Raw genomic sequence first — 27,574 nt, 5'->3', positions numbered from 1 at the left:
TCTGATCAGATCATGATCTCATGGGTTGTGAGTCTGAGCCCCACCACCCCCCGAGCCCCCTATCTAGCCACACAGGGCTCTGAGATCAGTTGGGGAGACTGTTTAAGGATTTGCTCCCTCTATCCCTCCCCCAACTCATGCCCACCCTTTCTCTCTCTGTAGAATAAATAAATCTTAAAAAATAAAAAAATAAAATAAAAAAGAGTAAGCATGTGGACGGAAAAAGGCATTGGCTGAATTCCTCCAATTCCAAGCTTTCTCTACTGCTATATATTTTATAAAATTTATTCAGTCCTACACCTTCTCCATAATTTTCAAATCACAAGGACAAGCAAGCCTTTAGTGAAATATATAATTATATATACATTTAAAATATATGTATATATTATATAAGGTAAGATAAATATTCTATATACTATATATTATGATATATAAAATTACATATATTATGTATAAAATAAAGGAGTCTTTTTCACCCTTTTCATCTTTGATCTTGTCCCTCCTTCTGCGGAATTTCTATCCCATTGCCATACCTTATGTTGGATCTCTTTGAGAAACTGAGAGATGGAAGCAGGAAGATCATTAAGCCTGCTTGTCTCAGCTATTGAGAAGAGCTTTACATGGCCCACAGTTGAAATTCAGGCATCAATCAGAGGAATGCAATCAGAGGAACCTTTACTTGTACTTTCAGACAGTGCTTAACAGTTTCAAAGTACTACAGTATTTGATCATGATTCTAATCAAGTGAGATGTTGTGGTTAGGACTTGGGCTTATCAACCTCTTAATAAGTTGAAGAAACAGGAGTGGAGAGGTTAAGTGATTTGTCCAAAGCCACATGGCTGGAAAGAAGGTAATTCTGACCAAAGCCTGGGCCTTCTTTCTTTCTTTTTTTTAGATTTTATTTATTTATTCATGAGAGACACAGAAAGAGAGAAGCAGAGACATAGACACAGGGAGAAGAGGGCTCCATGCTTGAAGCCTGATGTGGGCCTCGATCCTGGGACTCCAGGATCATGTCCTGAGCCAACAGCAGATGCTCAACCACTGAGCCACCCAGGCATCCCAAGCCTGTGCCTTCTGATTGTCCAGTAGGAATTCCTTGTACTGAATCATGATCACAATGATCCCAGATGAAGGAAAAAAAAATGGGTGGCGGGCACTGAGGTGGGCACTTGACGGGATGAGCACTGGGTGTTATTCTGTATGTTGGCAAATTGAACGCCAATAAAAAATAAATTTATTTTAAAAAAAAGAAGGAAAGAAAGATTCAGCAAAAGAAGGAAAAGCACAAATTGTTTCCTTTGAGAAAGGCAATGAGATCTTATATATGACTCTGGTAACTAGGGCACTGGCTCTCCATTTCCTTTGCAAAAGCAGAGCACCCCAATAATAAATGGCAAAAGGAGAAGCAACATCACTATTGGTGGGGGTGGTTAGGGTTGTGCTTTCTATTCTCCAGATACAGACTCTCATGTATTTCAGGGAGCCATGCAACATACATCACTAAGTACATGGTAGATGTGATGGGAATTGAGAAATAACACATCTGCATTATACCCAAGGGTTTGCTTTATAAAGACTTCTAAGTGTATGTTGAAAGAAAGTGTTAGGCAGGGGACGCCAAGAAGAGAGAAGTCTAAAGGGGAAGTTGAAAAAGAAGAATAGACGTTCATCTACCTCCCTTCCTGCCTGTATCATGCCCCTGTTTCTTCCTCCAGGGAAGGATTGAAGAAACACCAGAGCGCAGACAGGGATCAGAAGTTGCCCGGCCAATAAGGGAGCAAAGCATTTAACAAACAAGCACATTTCCCCAAGAGTCTCAGCCCCAACTTGATCAATGCTTCTGCAACATTGAATCATTTTTAATTTAATGCTTCTGGGAAGTGAGGGGTGGGGGTGGAAACCCATCAACTACAGGCAGAGTTGGCAAGAGCTGGGTATTAGCATTTGGCAGCATTTATTATTGCTGTTTATGATCGCATAAATTAGGTTTATGCTGATATAATTAATAACCCTAAATTTAGGAATAATAAATAGTAATATTTGTTCAGAACTGCAATATCTGAGGAAGGCAAATGGAGTGCTCAAGCTTCCTGACTCCCTCTCTGTACATAGGAATGGGTGCATGCAAGGAAGCCCCTAGGAAGGCTCTCCCACAACTCCCTGCCCCTAGGATGATGCATCATTTCCAACTATGCAAATGACTTAGCAGTAAGACCTTAAGAGTTCCCAGAGCAAGTAATTTTCATTTTTATATCTATGAACAAGTTCATCTGCAAGATTCAGTGTGCCACATGTCCCTCTAGAACCAGGCCCCTCAGTGTGGTCTTGTAACCCATGCTGCTCTGTGGTGTATGCTCAGAGGTTTGGACAACTGTGTCAAATGCCATGTTCTTCATGGATCTCTCTACCTCCTTCCATATCCTAGAGGGAAAATCTTGGATGACCACAAAATCCCTGTAGACCATGATTTCAAAATTACAGACATTTGCAAGGAAAGAACTCAAGTCAAAAAGTTACTTCTACATCTTTAAAAAAAATTTAATGTGTAACTGCCTTTCGTTTTATAAAGTTGTAAAAAAAATCTGTGAGATTAAAATACTCCTATAAATGTTCCCTTTCTGTATCTAGGAGGATATCTCAGCATCCAAAATGGACTTAGAGAAAAAATGGACTTAGACCTCCTTTTTTCTGGTGAAGGCAGGAAGTTAACGGAGAAAATTATAGTTCCTCAGACCAGATAATCCCTCTGGATCAGAATAACATTTTCCCCTATTTTCAAATATAAGGAAAGCAAAGCAAAGAGAAAAAGATTAAACACCCTTTGCCCACCTCTCCCCAGGGATCCTTAACACAGAGATGCACAAATAGGGTAGAAGCAGACCCAGATTGACATTTCCATCCAAATAGCCAACCTTTGATCCATGTCCAAGACATTTTCATTTTCCTTAAAACAAATAGAGCAAAAATAGCCAACCACTGATAATTCTGCTCTGTCCCAAGCAGTACAAACTTGCAAAAATGGTCTAAATTTTAAAAGTACATGATAGCAAGTTTACATTCCTTTGCCAGCTCCACAGTGAGAGGTGGATGATTAGTACAGAACAAACTTTACTTGCTAAGAAATATGATCTCTGGCCAGCAAACATTACACATGGAGATTCCACAGCAGCAACTTCAGATTCCCCTGGCCTCATTGGAGGGAGAATTTGGAGCTGAAACTCTGGAATGAGAGTTTAAAGGGGAGTATTTCTCTCACATCACATCATGGTATGTCATCATGACTATCAGCATCATTTGTACAGACTATACAAATGGTGGACTCCATAACTCAGCTTTCCCAAGGCCACACAGCTTGGAAAATATCCTCCAGAAAGCTTCTTCACCTTGTGGTCATCTAAGCCTTCAGAGACAGGGACACAGTGCCTTGCTGAAGCAGACAGACAGACCAACGGGGGGCGGGGGGGTGCCCATGTGATAGCGAGTCTCTCTCTGCTTTTACTGGTCCCCCTGCTTTTCCCTGCCCTTCCTCTCCTGGATAGAGAATCTCTGCTCTATTGCCCTTGCTTTTCAGGAAACACTGCAGCACTCACACCCATAGGCACACTGAAAATCAGTGCTTTGGAAGCCAATTATGGACAGCGGGTCCATAAGGGAGTGAATTGTGACCCAACAGGAGTCTGAGGGCATAAACCCTCCCAGCTTGGGAGGATCCAGAGGCTCCATACTTATTAAACTCTAGTCTTTTGGAGACTGCCTGGACAATAAACCAGCCTCCCCAATGTGTTTTCAGTCCTTTGTTTAAGACAATGAATGATAACAAAGACAATGAGAAGAAAAGGAGAAGGCCAAATAATTATGGTGCCCACAGGCTCAACAGGAACTACCCTACAAATGGGTAGGATACAAATTCCCCCTTGCAATATAACCTATAATAAAACATTATGGGTAGTACACTGATACTTAAGTACTCCAGTTGAACTAAATATATATTCAACAGGTCGTTCCTAACAGAAGTGGTTCAAAGCCTCTTAGAGCCCTTGCTCTGCTCTTGAATGATCTATGTGGAGTTCCACACCTTAAGAACCTTTAGAAATGCCAGGTGCACCCAGAATTAGACTTAAACATCTATGAAGCACTTATCACCTCTCAGACTCTATGCTAAAAATTTCAAGAGGCAAGTTGCTAAGATGACTACCTGGGAGCTTGGACATGAGTGGAGCTCACAGCCAAGTGGGAAGACCATGAGCTTTGCAACTGGACCAACCTGAGTTTCATCTCTGACTTTGACATCAGCTGTGTGGCTGACCTTGTGTATTTCATCCAATCTTTTGCCCCAGTGTTCTTTTTATCTTCAAAATGGGAGTAAAATTTTTCTCATAAGTATAAAAAATTAAAATCATATTGACCAAAAAAATTAAAAGATTCATGCAGTGCAGTGTTGACAAAGGTATGCGGATCAAGTACTTTCACCCATTGATGGTAGGAATCTATATCTGCACATTTTCTAAATAATCTGGCAATAACACATATCAGATATAAAATATGCATAATATCAACTCAACAGACTTCTTTAAGAATTTATCTTAAGGAAACAGCCAGAGAAATTCACTAAGAGAATAACAAGAATATTCCTGTCTGCTGTTTATAACAGAGAATTGTTTAGATTAATTACAGGCCCATGAACACTATGACATAGAGACTTTAAAAACTTATAATGCTATTTGTATTCTTTGCCATAGGAAGATGTTGTTAGTTTATAAACTATACCACAAAATGTATAATCTTAAGATAGATGATAGATAGATAGATAGATGATAGATAGATAGATAGATAGATAATTTAAAGAAATAATTGACCTGGCTGTCAGGTTAAAAACAAATGGCTAATAAATCTTTTCCAACTTGACAATAGCATTTATGTCTGGGCAGCTGGATTCAGGAAGGGCCTCCATGTTACCAAATTCTAGAAGGACTACATAATTACCATAGATTATAATATGAACAATGTCCCTTGGGGTCATGTACTGCAGTAGCTTTGAATTTGGGTGCTTTTTAATTTCTTCCCTCAGCTTCTTCTCTACCCTGGTATTTTCTGCCATGATGATTTTTGTTTGTTTGCCGCCATTGGAAACCATTTTATTTTTTTTTTAAACAAAAGAAGTCACCTGTATACAGTAATCAGCCCGATGCTAGTTCATGTCCAGAGCTCAGTTAATGGAGGCTTTGTGCTTGCTTCCTCACCAATCACCTCTGAGCTCTCTGCCCTGTCACACTGTAGCTAACAAAGCTCATACTCTCTTGCCAGTTGGCCTCCTGTTAGGCTCTGCCAACAGGAGGCACTTGAGGGAGAGAGAAAGGTAGGGGGAGAAAGAACAGGACACCCTCTCTGCATTTCAGTTCCAGTTAATAAGAATAGAGCAGCAGTCCCAATAGTTCATTTTTGCTTTTGTTTCTTTTGCCTTTGTGGATGTATCTTGCAAGAAGTTACTGTGGCCGAGCTCAAAAAGGGTGTTGCCTGTGTTCTCTTCTATGATTTTGATGGACTCTTGTCTCACATTTAGATCTCTCATCCATTTTGAGTTTATCTTTGTGTATGGTGAAAGAGAGTGGTCCAGTTTCATTCTTCTGCATGTGGATGTCCAATTTTCCCAGCACCATTTATTGAAGAGACTGTCTTTCTTCCAATGGATAGTCTTTCCTCCTTTATCAAATATTAGTTGACCATACATTTCAGGGTCCACTTCTGGGTTCTCTATTCTGTTCCATTGATCTATGTGTCTGTTTTTGTGCCAGTACCACACTGTCTTGATGACCACAGCTTTGTAGTACAACCTGAAATCTGGCATTGTGATGCCCCCAGCTATGGTTTTCTTTTTTAAAATTCCCCTGGCTATTCGGGGTCTTTTCTGATTCCACACAAATCTTAAAATAATTTGTTCTAGCTCTCTGAAGAAAGTCCATGGTATTTTGATAGGGATTGCATTAAACGTGTAAATTGCCCTGGGTAACATTGACATTTTTACAATATTAATTCTGCCAATCCATGAGCATGGAATATTTTTCCATCTCTTTGTGTCTTCCTCAATTTCTTTCAGAAGTGTTCTATAGTTTTTAGGGTATAGATCTTTTACCTCTTTGGTTAGGTTTATTCCTAGGTATCTTATGCTTTTGGGTGCAATTGTAAATGGGATTGACTCCTTAATTTCTCTTTCTTCAGTCTCATTGTTAGTGTATAGAAATGCCATTGATTTCTGGGCATTGATTTTGTATCCTGCCACGCTACCAAATTGCTGTATGAGTTCTAGCAATCTTGGGGTGGAGGCTTTTGGGTTTTCTATGTAGAGTATCATGTCATCGGCGAAGAGGGAGAGTTTGACTTCTTCTTTGCCAATTTGAATGCCTTTAATGTCTTTTTGTTGTCTGATTGCTGAGGCGAGGACTTCCAGAACTATGTTGAACAGCAGTGGTGAGAGTGGACATCCCTGTCTTGTTCCTGATCTTAGGGGAAAGGCTCCCAGTGCTTCCCCATTGAGAATGATATTTGCTGTGGGCTTTTCGTAAATGGCTTTTAAGATGTCGAGGAAAGTTCCCTCTATCCCAACACTCTGAAGGGTTTTGATCAGGAATGGATGCTGTATTTTGTCAAATGCTTTCGATAAGAAGCTTTTGCACAGCAAAGGATACAGTCAACAAAACTAAAAGACAACCTACAGAATGGGAGAAGATATTTGCAAATGACATATCAGATAAAGGGCTAGTTTCCAAAATCTATAAAGAACTTATTAAACTCAACACCAAAGAAGCAAACAATCCAATCATGAAATGGGCAAAAGACATGAAGAGAAATCTCACAGAGGAAGACATAGACATGGCCAACATGCACATGAGAAAATGCTCTGCATCACTTGCCATCAGGGAAATACAAATCAAAACCACAATGAGATACCACCTCACACCAGTGAGAATGGGGAAAATTAACAAGGCAGGAAACAACAAATGTTGGAGAGGAACCCTCTTACACTGTTGGTGGGAATGTGAACTGGTGCAGCCACTCTGGAAAACTGTGTGGAGGTTCCTCAAAGAGTTAAAAATAGACCTGCCCTACGACCCAGCAATTGCACTGTTGGGGATTTACCCCAAAGATTCAGATGCAATGAAACGTCGGGACACCTGCTCCCCGATGTTTCTATCAGCAATGGCCGCAATAGCCAAACTGTGGAAGGAGCCTCGGTGTCCATCGAAAGATGAATGGATAAAGAAGATGTGGTTTATGTATACAATGGAATATTACTCAGCAATTAGAAACGACAAATACCCACCATTTGCTTCTACGTGGATGGAACTGGAGGGTATTATGCTGAGTGAAATAAGTCAATCGGAGAAGGACAAACAGTGTATGTTCTCATTCATTTGGGGAATATAAATAATAGTGAAAGGGAATATAAAGGAAGGGAAAAGAAATGTTGGGAAATATCAGGAAGGGAGACAGAACATAAAGACTCCTAACTCGGGGAAACGAACTAAGGGTGGTGGAAGGGGAGGAGGGCGGGTGTTGGAGGGGAATGGGTGACGGGCAGTGAGGTGGACACTTGACGGGATGAGCACTGGGTGTTTTTCTGTATGTTGGTAAATTGAACACCAATAAAAAAAAAAAAAAAAAAAGAATAGAGCAGCAGCAGACAACTGGGTCAAGCCCCGTCTCCTAGGCTGCAAGGTACCAGTATCATTGACCCCTCACAAGTGATGTGGGTGGGCAGATACGTCCCTTTGGCATTCAGACATAGGTCTTTCTACTCTCTTCCACCCTCTCAGCTGTGCCCCCTGGGCCATTGAAACCCTGGCCAGGTCAGACTCCCTTCTCGGAGTTCCAATACCAATCTCTATGTAGAGCAACCAAACCACTCCCCACCCACACACACCAGCCCCTGGGTTCTGGTGACTCCACAGCTTCCTCCTCCTTGCCTCACCCTTGTAGGTGGGACATGCCTCTGCAATTATTAATTTCTTGGCTTCTTTTGCATACCTTTTTAAATTTTTAAATTTAAAAATTTGTGTGAACCTGTGAGAACCAAATCTCATCTTTAGAAACATCTAATATCTTGGTGTATTATGGATCAATTTTATAATTACAAAACAATAAAGCTATTTTTTTGATGTCCCAATTTTGCTGAGCATAACTCTGAAAACATAACTATTGTATTTCTTATTTACTGTCCTCCTAGGAAGTTGTTTTAGTATGATGGCCACTTATCCCCTTCACCAGTCTTGGACATAGACATTTTCTTTAAGTCTCAATAGCACAGCTGAGACAAGATGGAAAGACTTGTTAACACTTTACTAAAGCATAAATGATAGAACATAACTACTCACAGAAAATTTGGAACTAATTATAGGTATAGCTGTTCTCATTCTCAAGGAGCCACTTAAGGGGTCGATTGCTTCTTCTGGATTCCTCCAAATGGTACATGCCATCTTTCCTCTATGACCTCTGATTAGACCAGAGTCTCTACAATTTCAAGCCCAGGTGAGTTATCTCTCTTTCTTAAAGGCCCATTTTTTTCAGGCATCTCTCTGGTTCCAGGACCTGCTTCTTTTCAGGATGCTTGACAATAGGAATAACCTATTCAGTCAGTGACTATACTGTTCTTACTGACAGGGAACTTTCATGCACAGTTGCACCATGTATCATAATACAAATAGCAAGTATGTCTTGATCTGCCATGATCTAACAATGCAGCACACAAACCTCCGGGTTAATTGTATGATTGTGTGCAGGTTGGGAGGCAGCCCAAGCAACATCCAATGTGGAATTCCTCACCAGTCTGTTATCTGGGAGCTCAGAGAGTATCTTCCATTCTTCCTTGTGCAAATTGAAAAAAAATAATAATAATAATAAAGTTACATACTTATGATGGCCTATTTTTATTCAAATGTAACTGATCCATGAGATCCAAAAGTCTGAGAACCAACCACTGCCCTATATGTTATTATATTGAAGAGACTTGAAATAAATTAAAAGGTTAGAGTTGCAGTCATATCAGAGGGAAGCTCTGAGCATATCAAAACAGAAAGAGACATGGCCCTGCCCAACCTGAAATCAGCCCAATGAGGATAATCATCAGCCCTCTGTGATCCTGAATAGCCTGCTACTGAATGGGCAAGGGAATGGAAGCTCCATGACAAAAAATATTGAAAATTAGCTGGGTGTTGCCTATAGCCAAAAGCTGGCAGTGACAAGAAAGGACATATTCTCCAATGGAGAAGGTTGGCAGGACAAGTCAGTGTCAAGGCCAAAGCCAACCTGGAAATTTGGATCCCAGGAAGGAAGACTGAGGGTGAATCAATCCATTCATCCTGAGCCCCAATCACAGAAGGCTGTGAGGCTGTGTCTTGGTTTGTCCCAGGCATACTAGGTATGAAGATCCAAGCCAACAAGATTAATTTCAGAGACCACCTAAATACATACATGAATCCTCCTAACTAGAACATTTTTAACTTTTATTCTAATGCCCTTAAATCCCTAGAGAAAAGTGGAATAGCACAGACAGAAGTCTTGGTCCTGCCTCTCTGTAATACCAGCTTCTTAAACTGGACCCAAGATTTCACCCCTGCATATTCAAGTTTTTACATCTAGAAATTAAATAGAAGACCTGCATTTAGGGGGCCATAGTTATAATTACATAAGAAAATCTGTATTAAAAAAAGGTTCTTTCTTAGCCCATAAAAGGTGCAGAATGATTTTTTTATATATAAAATCTGTGAGTTCTCTTATTGTTGTAAAATAAAGCCTTTACAACCCACAGTGGAGTAAAGGAATATTGGCACTAACTTTAAATGGTCCCAGATAGTTTAAATTGTCAAGATTTTTTATCTGATTTTTATAGTTTCATTTGTTTCCCCTAGAGCATTCAGCTATTACTTCTTAATACCTTTGTGTGTTTACTTATAGTATGCCCTCTGCTCTTTATTGTTGTTTGTTTCTGTTCCACAATGGCCTTGGAAAAAGAAAATCAAGTTTGTAGAGTTGTATATATACTAAGAATCAATATACTCTGATTCTCCTGTGAATAAGATGTTGGGGCTGTGTGTTGACTTCATAAAAATTATTTTGTCACTACATTCTACCCAACATCAAAAGTCCAAAAATGGGAAACCATGCTAGATCTCTTCATTCCCCTCACTTACACACCATGCCAACATTTTGCATGTTCTGCAATTACCTGCTTCTCCCCACTTCACACTCTGAACAACTCACCATTGTCACTTCTGCCCTGACCCAACTTGTTGACCCCCTGGTCTTTACCCCAGGTAGCAACGAGTGATGAGTCAATGAGCCTCCTGGATTCCTTAGAACTCAGCCCAATTCTATATAAATAACCAGGCTGGCAAGATGGTAGACTGTTTCTTTTGGAAATCATCTTTGTAGTTTGTTTTCCTGTTACAGACCTGTGTTGCTAAGAGATCTTTGGCTTGGCAAGACCCACTATATAGAAAATCCTGGCTTTTTCTCTGACCATCATTATCAAAACCTCTCAGCCATCCTCAGAGGCTCCATTACCATCACCACAAAAGGAAACTACTCTACTTTTACACATTCTTGCAAACTCCACAGGGGCCCATGATTATTTCTGAAAGTACAGTCTAGTAAGTTAAGTGCCAAAGTCAGGTTTACACTGTCCAGTCTTTATGCAAAGACTGCTTCTTTGTGGTTCAGACCACACAGAGAGTATGTCATACCTTTAAGAAATCTTTTAGTAAAAATGTGCCCAGAGAAAATCGATGAAGATCAGGACATCAGAAACAATATCACATAAGCAATGTTTAGGGGAACTACATTAAACTCAGAGAGAACTTCACATGGAGAAGTTAAGCCATGTAAAATGGGAATTCAATTTTATCCCTGGGGTATCCCCAAGGTAAGATTGCATAAAACGTTTGACGTTCACAGGACAAAAATCAAAGCACAGAAAAACACAAATCCACCTAGTTATGCACAACAGAATGGTAATGCCCTGAAATGGAATGTCAATCACAGGAAAAGTTCAAGCAGAAGTTAGATGAACTATATGTCTGGTAGGTTCTATGAAGGGTTCATGAGCGGAGACTTTTAGGGGCTTTTACTGTGAGTTGCTATGCATCTATTGTAGTCTGGAGTCTTTTGAAAACGATGTGCTACAACCTGTGGAATTCCTATCAGCAAAATAACACTATGGTTTCCAGGTCTCTTTCAGCCAATATTGTTTGACTGATCCAAGTGATCTATGATGTGCCTTGAGCTCCATGATGAAAGATGCTATATAAAAAAAGGGGTAATTTCAGTCATAATAAATAATAGTAATGATGATGAATGGCAGTGTCACTGACAAGAAGCTGGCCTGCCATTAGGGAGTCCAAAACAACCAGCTGTGAGCTGAAAATGACTGTGTCCAGGCCAGGAGGATGCTCCGTGACTGAGACCACATTAACCTTTCAACCAAAGACCTGGATCAAGCCTCTGATTTGGAGGTGTGAGCAGCTGTCATGGAAGAAACTACAATACTTATCTCAGAGCTTGAATATTGCCTTGGGCTTAGGAGACATTTTCCCAGACAGGTCAATAGGGAGCATATTCCCTTACTCTTCCAACAGAAGGGAAAACTGAGTAGGTCAGGGGAAGAGCCAGATTCCAAACTAGAGTTATGACTCTAAACCTAGTACTCTTTCCATTCTCTACCAGTCCCTCGACAATTCAATGGCAAGAGAAACTTCAGAAAAGAGCCAACTTGGATTAGAACATGCTGAAACAGGATCATGTCCCTCAAGATGGCTTGCAGAGCTGTTTTCCATCCATTTAGGCTGATCTTGCTAGTGAAATCCTGGGAGCCTCAAGTAGGGAGGAGGCACTCATTAATGTCCTAGACCTATTCTCACAAGCCAATATAGCACATGGCAGGAGCCCGTTGAGTTCTGCTGGCCCGGGAGGCAACACTGCTCTAGAGCTTTGTCCAGATTGGGATCTAAGAAGGCTAATTGCTGCCAGAGGCCTAATTAATGCTTCCGACTGAGGGACTTGGCCTCCTATTCCTCGCACATGCTTGAAGACCAACCAGTCACCACAGGCAAAGATGAAGGATCCTGCTCTCTGCCCATCAAAAATCTCTACCAAAAACTAGGGTATCTGGCAGCTACAAAACCAGGGAACTTGCTAGGAACACATGAATTCCTTACTTGTTTGCCCTTTTTTTTTTTTTTTTTTTTTTGGTATTTATTGAAACTTTATTTTTAAAGTTTATAACTTTGACTTGCATTTTGGCATAGTTTAATATATTTTATCATTTGGAATGTATTCTGATCCTCTTTTTATATTTTATCATCTTTATATTTCTAACTTTTTTAACTTATCAAAATTCCTTTTTGTGCTTATCCTTTGAAGCTAGTCTATTCTCAGCTGTTTAACATGTTTTTCATTTTTTTCTTAAAGAAATTAATTGCTATTTTATCTTTCTTAAAACAGTCTCTTATTTAGTTGAAGACATTTTAAATTTTATCTCTTTGACACTTTTGTTTTCTTTTTTTAATGTTTTTCAATAATTCTCATTTTTATCTCATTTTACCTTTTGATTTTGCTCTATTTTCTCAGTTTTCCAACTTGTAGCTTTGTTTCTTTAATACCAACATTTTAAATTGTAAGTTCTTTTCCATTTATAGCCTCTGAAATTATTTTTCTTTCAATTTTTAAATTTATCTTCTGTTCTATTTTTCCCATAGGATACCAAATGCCCACGCCTATAGTGAGAAGAATCCTCGATGACCACAGGGAGAGCCTTTAGTTTCTTTCCACAAGGCTTGAGAATTTGTAATCATTAATCTACCACCTCCATCCACCAGCCATGTCACCTTGGGGACCTGCTCTGGTATCTAGGCTTCAGTTCACAAAGTCTAAAAATGCTGATTCCTTCCAACAAATGTCATCAGACACTGGACTTCCTTGTTCCCATTATGTGTTCTGAAAGCATGCAGGAACCCAGTGAGGAGAGGCACAACCCGTTCCATCTCTCCTTCATCCAACTATGATGCTCCAGCCATTTCACAGCCATTTTCAATAATGCCAGCCATCCGATTCAGGTGAGATGATACCCTGATTGGAGCTGTATATTGTAGACCTCGGTAAAATACAACTCAGAATAAATCTTTCTCTGCAGTAAGTATTAGTAACTAAATAAAAGTACTGATCTGCACTGCAGGGATATCAGAATTTGAGTTCTGACTTTGCCACTCACCTACCATGTGACCTAGGCAAATCACTTGATTATCATAGACACTAATTTACCCTTTAAAAAAACAAAAAAGACTATTACACCAGATTATTTCTAAGGATCCTTCTGGAATTAATTGCCTATGAGTTTATGCCTTTCTATTCAAAACAAAACAAAATAAAAAAAACTGACATAACATCATGTGTATGTAGAGTATGTTGTTATTGTACCAATTAACAGAAGCCCAAGAGAATTTACTCCACCTGGAGTACCAAAGCCTCTCCAAACATACCCACTGAGCAACAAAAAGTGTTACAATGGTGACGTATGAGGACCCAATGGAGCTGGGTGCCTGACATACTTGCCATTGATGACACCGTCTGGATTGAGCATGGGGATGATCTTGAAAATGAAGTTTTCCCTTAGGAGCCTAGCCACAGGGTCACTGCTGACCAGGAACTCCAAGGCCCCCTTCATCACCCAGCTAGAGTTGCTCTCTCCTGGGTGCACTCGAGCGGTGATCACATGGTATGGACGCTGCCCTGCCGAGAAAAGAACACAAGAAATTAAACCTAAATACACTTTCCATTTCCAACAAGATAATCTTCCAGGAGTCAGACTTATACCTGACTGGCATAAAGTCCAAAATAGGTTGATTGTTTCCTATACACACCTGATCTACACTTATCCATTTTTCCATATGCCTCTATAGTCTGCAAGACTCAAGAAAGTATAAAAGGAAAGCTCAAGACTGTTACCAAAAGCATAAGTATTTAGCGGCATGAAAAGAAGCCAAGAAGTAGATTTTATCAAGACCACCAATGGAACAATTAACTTTCCAGAATCCGATGGCATGATGCTGTGTGTCATAAATCTGAAACAGAATCTTATCTTCCTACTTATCAGTTGTAAGATCTTAGGTGAATAATTTAATTTCCGCAAGGCTAATTTCTCATCTGTAAAATGGGGACAATGATACTTATCTTGTGTGGATTTTATAAAAATAGAAAGATATAAATAAGGCACTTGGTATATGGCTTGCCATTCACTACTTCTTAGTTTCTCCCATCTTGATTGTGATGTCTGTAGGTAGGATGGCCCCTCTCATTCCTCATCAGAAATGGGATTCAAGGGCACAACTTGGGCTGAGAACTTTATGTCTGTAGGACACTTAACTCAAACACTAAGAAAGATTTGACCAGAGTGAAGCACCTGGAATCTCAGTCTTGCAAAAAGAATCAGGAGAACACTCTCTGCCCAATCACAGGGAGAATATCGATCTGAAGAGACCTTATGGAGAATGCATTGATGACAGAAAGAGGGGCTTGTCTTCCTTCCTTTGTTGATAGAAAACATCTGGATCATCGTAATGTTGAGATGTATTCTAAGACCACATCTTGGCTCAGGTGAAAAGTGTGTTTGGATTGATTAATGGTGTCTATCCTCTGTACATTTGGGGAAGGAGGGAGGAAGATGGGGCATCATATCAGAAGTTCACCACATGTCCTCTAACCTCATGTCCAATTATATGTGTGTGTGTATGTATGTGTTATCTGACTCTCTTTTCCTTTTGTATCCTCACCCAATTCCTTATGGCTCCTAAACCCACCTGAATGACAAGAACTAAACATTTGCCAAGTATAAATACCCCAGCCACCGAGCAGCCTAAAAGCTAAACTAGTCCTTTTTTTCCATCTCATTCAAATCACTATGAGTTAAATATGGCTTTTCTTCCCTTAAACAGTAGACTTTTTGAGGAAACAAACTGTGCAAAGAAATATACAATTGAATAACTCTTAGTAACAGAGCTAAAGAACAGGTAATGGTGAATTGTATTACTATTATCATCCACTAAGACAAAAAAAAAAAAAAACCCACTGTCTGTTGAGAACCACCAAGATCTCAATTCAAGGAGCAGAGATGGGTACATTTTTACTATGGTGAGAGCAATGTCATGTCAGCCCCTCGTAGCTCATTTATATATTGGAGATAATATTTGGTTGGTTTTCCCTAAGCAGGTGTCTTGAGCATATTCCAGGACCTGCAGGAGCCATAGGATATAAAAAGTCGAATAAATTATAGTCCTTGTTCTGTAAGAGGCCATAGCCTTTGCTGGTAGTGACAAATGCACAAGTAAATAATGACAAGGGAGTTAATGGAAGTGTATATAAAGTGCCAAAGACAGATCTGAGAGAGGTAAGGATGTTTCCAGAGCTGTGATGCTATTGGATCTGAGTCTGGCAGAATGAATAGAATTCTACAGGGGAGAAGGTGAAAAAGCATCTTCTATGACAGAGGAGTAAAAATTGGAACATTGAAGACCAAAGGAAGCCACAAGGCTGAAACAAAGGACTGAGGATTATGGAATGTGGATTTAGAAAAGAAGGCTGGTGTCAAACTAGTAAATTCTTCCTAATATATTTTGTTTAAGGTTTTGGACTTTATTCCATAGATCAGAAGTTCTCAATCATGGAGTCAGTGTCTCACTGATATGCTGTGATGGGGCCTATTAAAGAATCATTGGTTACCAATAAAAGCATAAATGTTTGCTTATGACATCACATATATAATATATATGTATGCATATACTATACATACACATATGGCACAAACTGCTGGCTGGCTGTCCACTAGCCTTTCTCCTTTCTTTCCGAGTACCAGACCCAATTCTGGAGGAGAAAGGATATGCTCTCAGCACAGAGTTTACTTGAGATTCTCTCCCTCTTCCTGTGCCCCTCCCTCAATTCACACATGTGCTCTCAAGAGTGTTCTCTCTCTCAAATAAAATAAATAAAAGTTTTTTTTAAAAGGTAGAGAATCCATGATGATTTTTCAGTGGAAGAAAGGCATTCCAAAGTCTGTGCTTTATAAACTCATTTTGACATTATTGTAGATCATACATTTGCTGAATCAGAGATAATATGGCCTATTGAGTAAAGAACAACTTTTGAAGCCATATTTCCAGTTCACATTCCAGTCCCACCATTTTCTACAAAATCAGTTATGGAAGTTTCTGATGAAACTGAGTACTGGATTGGGTGTCCTGCAGTGTAAGACTAATGATTTGCTAACTGGAACTTACTAAATAGGCATATTGAGGAGGAAAAGAGATATTCAGTCAGCTAGCTGAGCAGAGCTGAACCTAACTGAAGGCCAACTTGCCCACTCTATCATTTGCTCACAATCACATCTCACTCTTTCCAAAGCAAGTCGTATTGGCACTCCAATAAAAAGCTTGTGGAGAAAGAGGCTTGATGAATTCATACCCAATCAGCAGACTATTTTCAGTTCTATAATTCCATACCACTCTCTTTGTGATCTTTGAACTAAGTGCGTTTACAGCATATGGAACAACAATAGTAAGTACTCCCAGCCCAGCAAGAAGAAATAAAAAATAGCTTAAGCTCTTGTAAATTTCCAATACCAACTGAACACCCTCATTGTCTGGGCCAGTTGGCTCCCATTGCCTGCTACCCAGTGCAATTCAGTGCGTTAATCAATAAAGCAAATGCAGCCTTGCAAAGAGATGTGCACAATGTTCCTTTTCTTGAGGGTCAGGTTGATAATCTGCTACATTGTAATACACCACAAGACCTAACAGGCTGTTCTAAACATCCTGATGAAGCAAACCGGGAAAACTGTGGGTTCCCATGAAGACATAAGCAGCATGTTAGCCATTTCTAGTTGATTTTTCTCTGTTCCCTCTGTGATTTAAGACAATTTTACAGTTGTATTGGTGAGTTAAACTTATGAGACCATTCAGTTGCAGCAGCAAATGGTGCTCCAGAGAACCCATAATAGACAACAGCTGTAAATAGTATGCGACACACATACCATGTGTTTTTTTCTTGCTATTGACAATTTCAGTTTTAAAAACTCATTTCTGCTTAGGGTAGGGCAAAGAGTATCAGGTATCTGTATTTTTTTTTCTCTGTAATTTATAAAATCTATTCCGGAGGTCACCAAACTCTATAGGGGAGTCATGGTTTGGCAATATGCGGATTCTTAAAGCTCAGTATTGAATTTATGTCAGTGGTAATAACATCTGTAAAAAGAAGTTAGAAACAAGTAGGGGATTATATAATGCCTAAGAGATATCGGGCTCACAGCCAATGAAAAACTAAGTAAGAACTGAAGACATGTGTGATGATACTCGTGTGTACCCAACTATATAAACAGCCATCCAGTTATTCTTTTTTTTTTTTCTTTCAACAACATTTATTAAACTCCTACTGGCACTCTGCAAGGTTCTGGAGATTCTAAGAGAAATAGTGGTTTTTGCCTTCAGGGAACTAATAATAGTCTAGTGGGAAAGACATGCACACAGATAATTATGATCCAGTGTGATCAGGGTCATTTGTCAAGACATTTTCAAAGCATAGTGGAATGCTCATTACAGCATTATTTATAATGATGAGATCGACTGGAAATGACTTAAATGTGCACCCATAGAAACTAGTTAAGAAAAGGATTCATAAACAGAATACTATGCAAGCATTAAAATGGCACCTAGATCTTTCCGTTGACACTAGAAGATATCTGTGACACAACGATGGGTGACAAAACACAGGCAAGAGAGCTGCATTACAGTGGATCCCATTTGTGTGTAGTTGTAACATTCATTTAAAGTATCTTTCTATACATAGGACACATCTCTGGGTGGAGGTCAGCTCGGCAATTTTTACATCCACTATATCCCTATCTAGAATGTTCTCCTCTTCAGAATATAATGATCATATGCCAACTCTCCCAAAGGCAAAATATTTTCAAATAGTAAACCACAGAGGAGAAAGAGGAAAGAGATGGATTTTCACAGAAGAGGTAACATTGGATCTGGTTTGTCTAGTGAGAGTTCACCAGATGAAGAAAAGAAAGGAAGGAGGTGATAGTAAAAAGGGTAAGTAAAAGCACTTTGCAAAATAATGAGGTCATAGAGCACATAACACCTGAAGAAGAGTAAAGTGCTTTGATGTGGCTGAAGCTCTAAGTTACACGGAAGGTAAAATGGGAGTGAAGCCATAATGTGGTTTGCACCTATGTCTGTAGACCTTTGGAACCATTGTTAAGGAGATTGAAAACCATCTTGCAAGTTGTGAAAGTCCCATGGAAAATCCTTATGCAGGGGTGTGATCAGACAGCAATTCTCACTGGAGCTGAAGACTCAGATACTGGGCTTAAGAGGTGGGAGAAATGGCCAAAAGAGCAGTTTGATTTCCAAAGTCCAGGAAGTTGACCTTGCCCTTTACTCTGGAAGAATGTAAATAAAAACAACTTGATTGGGGTCTCTAGGTGGCTCAGTTGGTTAAGTGTCGGACTTCAGCTCAGATCCTGATTTCAGGGTCCTGGAATCGAGCCCCAAGCCCCACGTCAGGGGTGAGGGGTGGGCTGTGCTCAGGTGGGGCAGGAGGGGCCTGCTCCTCCCCCCCACCCCCACTCATGCTCACTCACACTCTCTGTCTCAAATAAACAAATAAAATCTTAAAAAAAAAAATAACTTGATTGATGGGTAAGGAAGGAGGCGAGGAAACAGACATGGGAAAAATTGTCAATGAAAGTAGATTCTGAAAAAAAGAGAAAATCTGAAAACAGGTGTCGTGAAAAATCTTTACACATTTTAAAATATACTACTGTTTCCCACCAAAGGTAATATACTATGTACATTTTCTGCACTGTGTGTTCCATCACTTTTTTAATTAGCTTTATTTATAGCATAATTTACATTCAATAAATTTCACCAATTTTAATTTTACAATTCAGTGAATTTTGACAAATGTATTCAGTACTGTAAAACCACTATGATCATAATAGAGAGTATTATTACCATCACAAAAATCCCCCTCATTCTGTTTTGCAGGCAACTCCCTTACCCATCCCTAGCCTATGGTAACCAGTGATCTGCTTTTCATCTCAGTAGTGTTGTCTGCTCTGGAATTTCATAAGAATTGATTCATACAGCATACAACTTTCCTGTCTGCCTTCTTTCACTTAGCATAATGCTTTTGGGAGTCATCCACATTGTTGTATGTATGTATCAATAATCTGTTCCTTTTGGCCATGGATTTATATTCCAGTGTGCCACAAAGCAATGGATATGCCACCATTGTTTTATCAACTCAATTCAATCAAACATTGGTTTAAGCATTTGAGCTATTTCTAGTTTAATAAGTCTACTATGAATAAAGCTATTTTAATAATTTGCATACATGTTCTTCTTTGGAGTGAATACCTACCTATAGAATTTGTGCATATTATGATAAGGTTAATATTATAGTAGGTTATTACAAGGGGCTGCCAAACTGTTTCCCAGAGTCTATACCATTCTGCCTGATCAACCCTTAACATTGTCAGGCTTTTTAATTTTAGCCATTAATTTTTAATGGGGATGTAGTGTCTAATTGTTGTTTCAATCTGCATTTCCCTGATGACTAATGATGTTGAGAACTGTGCGTTGTTTTTTAGCTACTTCCATACCTTCTTAAGTGAAGTACTTGGTTGAATCTTTTGCCCATTTTAAAATCAGATTGTTTGTCTTATTATTGAGTGTGAAGGGTTCTTGTTATCTTCTAAATGTTATCCTCTGGCAGATGCACGTTCAGTATATTCTTCTTCAAGTATTTGGATTACCTTTTCATTTTCTGGACTATGTATTTTGAAGTACAAGTTTCTTATTTAATAAAACCAAATGTATGCACTTTTTTCTTTTGTAATTTGGATATTTTGTGATTTACTAAAAAATCTTTGCCTGACTCATTGTGACAATAATTTTCTTCTGCAAGAGTTAGTCTAAGTTTAACATTCAGATCTGTTTACATAAGGTGTTTCAAGTTAATTTTGGATTATGATATGATGTAAAGGTTGAGAATCACGTTTTCCCTACCATAATATCCTTTAGCATTTTCTACATATTCAATCTTATCCTCTGCAAAAAACAACAATTTTATTTTTCCTCTCCAAACCTGAAGGCATTTTTTTTTCAACTGGGTGGTATTTTCAACCTGACATTCTCAAAATATAATCAATTTGAAAAAAAAAAATAATCAATTTGATTATATTATCCTTTAATATAATTCTGGATTCAGTTATTTCTTTTTTATTTCTTTTTTTATAAATTTATTTTTTATTGGTGTTCAATTTGCCAACATATAAAATAACACCCAGTGCTCATCCCATCAAGTACCCCCCTCAGTGCCCGTCACCCAGTCACCTCCACCCCCCGCCCACCTCCCCTTCCACCACCCCTAGTTCATTTCCCAGAGTTAGGAGTCTCTCATGTTCTGTCTCCCTTTCTGATATTTCCCACTTATTTTTCTCCTTTCCCCTTTATTCCCTTTCACTATTTCTTTTTTTTAAAAAAAAAGTTTTATTTATTTATTCATGAGAGAGAGAGAATGGCAGAGGGAGAAGCAGGCTCCATGCAGGGAGACCGATGTGAGACTCGATCCCAGGACTCCAGGATCACGCTCTGGGCTGAAGGCAGACCTTAACCGCTGAGCCACCCAGGTGTCCCTTCAGTATTTCTTTAGAATTTTTGTATCTATGTCCCATGGGACAGATGGACCTGTAAAGAATTTTTTTCTTATAATGTCATGGTCAGGCTTAGTTATCAAAGTTAGAATGAGTCAGAAACCATTATCTCTTTTTCTTTTCTGTGTGGAAATATTTCTTCCTTAAATTTATGGTAAAATTTCCTAGAGATGCTATCTGAACCTAGAATTTTCCTTCTCAGAAGACTTGAATAACAATCTAATTTATATAGTAACAAATCCAAATTATTTTATTTTATTTTTAAAGGCTTATTTATTTTAGAAAGAGAGTGTGTGCATGTGAGTGGTGAGGAGGGGTAGAGGGAGAGGGAAAGAAGCAGACTCTCTGTTCAGCATGGAGCCCAGTGTGGGGCTCAATCCCAGGACCTTGAGATCATGGCCTGAGCTGAAATCAAGAGTCCGATGCTCAATGATTGAGCCACCTAGGCGCCCTCAAATTATTTTAAAACATATTCAAATTGTGTAATAAAAACCCCACTGTTGAGACTTTCTATTCCCTCTTATGTCCATTTGGTAGCTATACTTTTCTGTAATTTTGCATTGAAAACTATACTTTCAAATTTATTGGCATAAGTCCCTCATTATATCTAAGAATCTCTAGTAATGATCTCTTTAAAAAAATTCAATTAGCCAACATATTAGTTTCAGATGTAGTGTTCCATAATTTATCAGTTATATATAATGGTCTCTTATTTTTATTTCTGATACAGAGTGATTTTTTTCCTTAATAATTCTCAAAAAGGGCATAACACTTTAATTTTTTCCAAAAATGTAAAATCATTTCTTTCATTAATTTCTGCTTATAATTTTTATTTATCCTGGGATCCCTGGGTGGCGCAGCGGTTTGGTGCCTGCCTTTGGCCCAGGGCGCGATCCTGGAGACCCGGGATCGAATCCCACGTCGGGCTCCCGGTGCATGGAGCCTGCTTCTCCCTCTGCCTGTGTCTCTGCCTCTCTCTCTCTCTCTCTGTGACTATCGTAAATAAATAATTAAAAAAAAAATTTTTTTTAAGTATTTCTTTAAAAAAAATAATAATTTTTATTTATCCTTCCTTCCACTTTCTTTGCCTTTCATATTTTTGTTCTTTTAAAAAGAACCTGAAATGATATTTAGATCATTAGCTTAGCATATGATAAAATTTTAAAAACATCATCCAGGTGTTTAAAAGAATGTTGTTGGGTGCTATGTTCCATATACACCAATTATATCAGATTTTTTAGTCATGTTATTCATATTTTCTATATTCTTGCTTGGTATTATGTGTCCTTATACTATGAGTTACTAAACAGGTATGTCACAAGTTTCTAAAGATTGATTTCAGATTTATCCATTTCTCCTTAGAATGTTGTTAATTATTTTAAAGCTATTCTATTAACTGAACTAGGTTTAGAATCATCTCATTGTCCTAACTGAATTTTTTTTATTGTTATAAGGTATCTCCCTATTTCTCTTAAAGCATTTTGCCTTAGCTTCTCATTTGTCTGTATTCATATAGACTGGATTTCTTCTGGTTAGTTTTTACATGTATCTTTACTCATGCCTTTACCTTCAAACTTTCTATAATTTTTAGTTAGGTGTTTATTTCTTGGAAGTACCATATAGTTGGATATTGTGTTTTATTCGATCTAACATTATTTTATTTTAATTGGAATATTTAGTCTATTTACATTTGATGAAATTAATGATATACTAACACTATCATTTTATTATTTGTTCTCTGTTCACCTTAACTATTATGTGCTCTATTTCCTGTCCTATCTTGTCTTCATTTGAATTGATTGCATATTTTTTTCACATTGTCCCTTTTTCTTTACCACTAATGCGATACTTACATGTCTTTTATTCTTTAATTAGTTACCTTAGGGATTATAATACACACCTCTGCTTTATCATCATATGATATAATATACTTTAAATCCCATTATACAGCTTAAAATTCACAAAACGTTTACATGATGTTAATATCAATTAAATTGTGTATTTGCCCTTTTTAATTATGCTTCTCCCCTTCCAGCATCTATGTTTCATTTTCCCTCTGCCTGAAAAATCACCTGTTAGTATTGCTTCTAGCATGGGTCTGCTAGAATTGCGTACTCTTACTTTCTGAGGTTCCTCCATTTGTCTGAAAATGAATTCATCTCATCTTCAGTTCTGAAAAGTATATCTGCTGAGTTGAACATGACACTCCTCATGCTAAACTCTGTTTTCCATTTCTTTCCATGTTCCTTCCACCAAGATTCTGCAAGACTTTGGCTCCTTTAACAGCCCTAACAAGTACTGAGAAGTTTGTCTCCTCATTTTGCAGAAGCAGGAATGCATGCTTTTGTTTTCTGCTACACACATTCTCTTTACATGGCTTCCAAAAGAAGGGAGAATGTTTTCATAGGAATTTTCAAGTTCTTAAAACTTCTTATAATCTTTTTTTTTGAAACATTGATCATGTTGAAATTAGCAGTAGACAATCCTAACCTCTGCAAATAATGAAGCATTCCTTTTCTCCAAAGGTTGCATCACTTATTCCTCATACATTTCTAATTTCTTAGAATTTCCTCAACAATATGAACTAAAAGAACCTTTTAATTCTATTCAATGTTATCATAACAGCTGGATCTCTGACAGATGAATAAAGAATTGGGGCTTTTTAAAAGTGTGGGATCATATGGAAACACATGGATGGCTTTGGGAGAGAACCCTGCAGCTGAGAAGGTATCTTCACCTCCATTATTTCTTTGGTCCTCACAGTAAATCTGTGAAGTAGGAAGAGAGGCATTATTCTCTTGTTGTTTATAAGGCTAGGAAAGAGAGAAAGCAAGAAAAAAAACTGGGGTGCTCTGAATCAAAATCCAATGTTCTTTTCATTTGACCATGCATTGTTCTGTGTGTGTACTTCAGAGGAAAGCTGAAATGAATCCTATTGAGACAATACATGATGATACATTGAGGGGCAATCAAGTATCACACAAATTATGAACCAGGCGACTGGATTCTGTCTTGTACTGATTAAATGGATTTGGGAAAATTAAACTCTTTTGAAATCTCAGTTCCTGACCTATAAAATAAGGCTTTCTTAGGTCTTTGCAGCACTAAATTCAGTGATTATCACCGGCAAATGAAATATGGTAGATAAAAATAAAACATTTTAGCCAATGGATTCAATCCCCTCTGGTTCTATTATATCCTCCTGTATTATTTTAATAGAGCTCCTAACAAGAAGCAAAATTACATGAAGCTTCATCTCTTTTTTTTACTTCTTCCAGTATTCAGATGCAAGTACTAATAAGCGGTGAAGTGGTTAGAAGTCAGAAGGCAGTGCAAAAGAAGAGTGCAGGTAATCACTGCTAATAACTGGCTTCAGAACAGCCAAGTTGGGCTGGATCTCTCTTGCTGCCCCTGGGAATGGGACATGATCCTTCCCAGAGGAGCAGGGTCTATCTGCTCATGTGACCTCCTTAGCAAACTCTTGAGCTACGGTCTTCCTGGCCATTTGCCATCAGAATAAGAAGTTGACCAGACTGCAGATTCCTCCAGTGGCAAGAAGTGGATAAGATCTTGCCCCTTCCAGTTTTGCTCTCTGCCTTCCTCTCAAAGCCTGAGGTGTGACCTCCATACCCCCAAATGAATGACACACAGCTTGAGAAGCTGTGACTTCTTTCTGGAAAAGATTTCTTAGTTTTCACCAAGAGGAAGCGGCGTGTGTGCTGACAGAGAGGGGAGAGAAGATGCTCATGGCCTGTATGCCCCACTGAGGAGTCTTGGCACAGTAAGGAGGAAGCCATGGAGCAAAGGCAGACCACAGGCTCTTCACGCTTGATGAGCTATAGAAATTGATTGGAGGGTCACAATCTTGCCATTAGCAGCCCATGAATCCTTTCCTGAACTTCCTTAAACTTCTTCACAAATTCCAAATCCCACACTCAGCAGGGAGGGAAATTTTAAAGTACGAGTTCCCCACTAATGCCCAGGACCTCCCAAGCCCTACCCTCCCTCATCTGTCCTTGCTCCATCATCCATCCCTCCTGCTTCTTCACGGCAGGCAGGCACCTCCTCCTCACCAACTGTTCTAGCCACACAGCAACCCCAGTGAGCTAAAAACAAATAGAAACTTCAAATCTGACTGCATCACCTTCCACAATCATAAACTGTACTGGAGTCTCCGCTCCTCACAGGATCCTCACTGAGAGCCCTCACCAGCAGGCCTCAGTCAGCCTGTCTGGTCTTGTTTCCCATCACTCCTGAACCAAGTATTCTTCCCTCTGCATCATGCTATTTCCCAAAACAGTATGTCCTTTCCCTCTCTTGGCTCTGCATTGTTGCCTGAGCTATTCCTTCTAGTTCCCAAACCTTTTTTCTCTCTTTCTAAAGCTGTGTACATTTCAGAAGATGTTTGCTGAGTAGATGGGTGTAATCCACTGTAATAAGCTCCTGTCATTAGCCCCTCCATGCCCAATTATGTCACAACATATTAATTCATTTGGGTTTTTTCCCCCAAAATTCATTCATTCATTCAATAAGTTTTATTGTGCTCCTAAGAAACACTGGGCATTATAATGGGGTCTTGGCACTACACCAGTGAGAGTCAGAGTCCTAGCTGTCAGCAGCTTGCCTTCTAGTGGGGAAGGCAAAAAATAACACCACCTAAGTACTATGAAAAAAATAAATCAAGCAGGGGGAAAGAATAGAAAATCCAGAGGAGGGATGGAGTTATCATTTTAGAAAAGATGATCAAGAAAGGGCTCTCTAAGGAGTTGACACCTAAGTATGACCCCCTTGGGTGGAAGAAACTCAGCCAGCTCAAGACACACAGTTAATCGGGGCTGAAACAGGGTGTGTGATGTGGACAAGAGCCAGATTATGCATATCTTACACAGAAAGACTGTTTACTTGTGATGGAAAATCATGAAGGCCTTGAGTAGGGCAGTATCAGGATCTAATTTATACTTTTGCTCCAGTGAAGATACTTTTCCATACCACAGTCAGAATGAGGTTTCCAAAGTCCAGACAGGGAGGCCAGTTGGGTTCTTTACATCTAACAATGACACCTTGCGCTGGGTTTCAGATACCAAAAGGATGCCATAAAAAGACATTACTTTAAATTATTAGCCTTCAATAGGGATCACCCATCTGATTCTTTCACTTCCTGTGACCATTGTGAAAGTTTCCATCCATGAAGTAATAGGCAGGATGATGAACCCATTCTTTTATTCAACATTTATTGAGTATTCTTTGTGTCCCAAACACAGTATCAAACACTGGTTATACCAAGGGATTCTAGACTGAGAATCTATCCTCAAAGAACTCCCAATTTCCCAAGGGAAATAATTATTTATTGAGAGTGAAAGAATTTTGGCCTTCTGGAAACTTCTCTCATCTAGGGCAATGTATCTCCAACTGGATGGTGCCTGTAAATCCTTCAGAAATCTTGTGAAAAAGCAGATTCTGTTTCAGTAACTGTGGAATGGGGACTGAGATCTTGCATTTCCACTAAGCTCCTGGGAGGGTGCCAACATGGCTGGTCCAAAGACCACACTCAGAGCAGCAAAGTTCTCCCTGTCCAACAGAAACATAACACAAGCCACAGAAATGCTGTGTGAAATTCCATGTATTCTATTAGCTACATTTCTCTAAAATAAAAATATGAAATTAATTTTAATAATAAATTGTATTTAATCCAATAGATCCAAAATCTCACCATTTCAGTGTATAATCAATACAAAAATGGTTAGTGGGATATTTTACATTTTGGGATATTAAGTCATCAGAAGTCTGGCATGTATTTTACAATTTCAGCACGTATCAATTCGGACTAATCACATATAACTGCTCAACAGCCTCATGTGGCTCATGACTACTAACCTGAATAAGACAGCCCTAGATCTTCTATTGACTCTCTCAATGGAAACCCTTCACCACACCTAATGGTAGAAGTATATTAAACTCCAAAGGAATATCGTTGAGGTAGCGAGGAAATGAATAAAAGAATAAGGCTTTTTCTCCCCAAACAAAACATTCTGCTCCATTGCCTCCTTTCTCATGAAACAATTCAATTTTGATATATTATAAACTCATATTTCTTTGCAAAGGGCAATCTTGCCGTCTTACTTGGTACCCTTCTGTCTCCGAACTATATATATATATATTTTTTTAAAAAAGTAGGTTTGGATAATGGGTATAAATGAAGAGAAAATCAAGAAATCTATTCCTGGGCAATTTTCAGATAACCAAGAGGAAGTGGTATAATCGAGGCTGAGATAATAATTTTAGACTCTGAATAAATGTGAGAAAATTCATCTGCATTTCCTCATCTGCGTCAAACTGTACAGATTTTTCAGGAGATTTTGTTATATTATAATATGCTGGAAATAAAAAATAATACATCTGTGCCATAATGATACATAATATATACAGTATGATAATAGAGTATTTGGATTGGGTTTGAGGAATTTACTACACACAGAAATGACAGTCACTTGGGAGAAGTGTGTAATCGCATCAGGAAAATTGCAGACAGATGCTGCTGCACTCCCCCCCGCCCCCCCGCCCCAATGCATCAGCTGATCTGAGTTAGGGATGTTTGCAATTCTGCTTGGGATCTGTGGGATCACTTGTACCCCAGGGCACTGGCTCCTCTGCCCCCGAACTCCCTAGTCGAATGAATGCTGCCCAGAGGAGGGCATTAACTAACTCCCTCAAGCTCAGGAGGTCCCAGGAGGACTCTGTCACCTACAGACCACTCAGCGTGGGGCCAAATCACTACCAGTTATTTCTAAATGGAGGTTTTGAAAAGACATAGC

General features: G+C 38.9%; 1 protein-coding gene across 4 annotated transcripts in view; it reads right to left on the bottom strand.

Annotated features, from left to right (window-relative positions):
- The window catches only part of AGBL1 (AGBL carboxypeptidase 1), a 697,725-nt gene that overhangs the window by 407,269 nt on the left and 262,882 nt on the right, over positions 1-27,574 (bottom strand). For all 4 annotated transcript variants that reach the window (XM_072737248.1, XM_026001309.2, XM_072737250.1 and 1 more), the window contains exon 18: positions 13,600-13,780. In XM_072737248.1, coding sequence (XP_072593349.1) covers positions 13,600-13,780 — 181 coding nt within the window. The remainder of the gene's footprint in view (positions 1-13,599; positions 13,781-27,574) is intronic.

Source organism: Vulpes vulpes, chromosome 14, assembly GCF_048418805.1.
Source record: "Vulpes vulpes isolate BD-2025 chromosome 14, VulVul3, whole genome shotgun sequence".
NCBI lineage: Eukaryota > Metazoa > Chordata > Mammalia > Carnivora > Canidae > Vulpes > Vulpes vulpes.
Note: the sequence above shows the minus strand (reverse complement) of the source record. Positions and strands in the feature narration are given on the sequence as shown.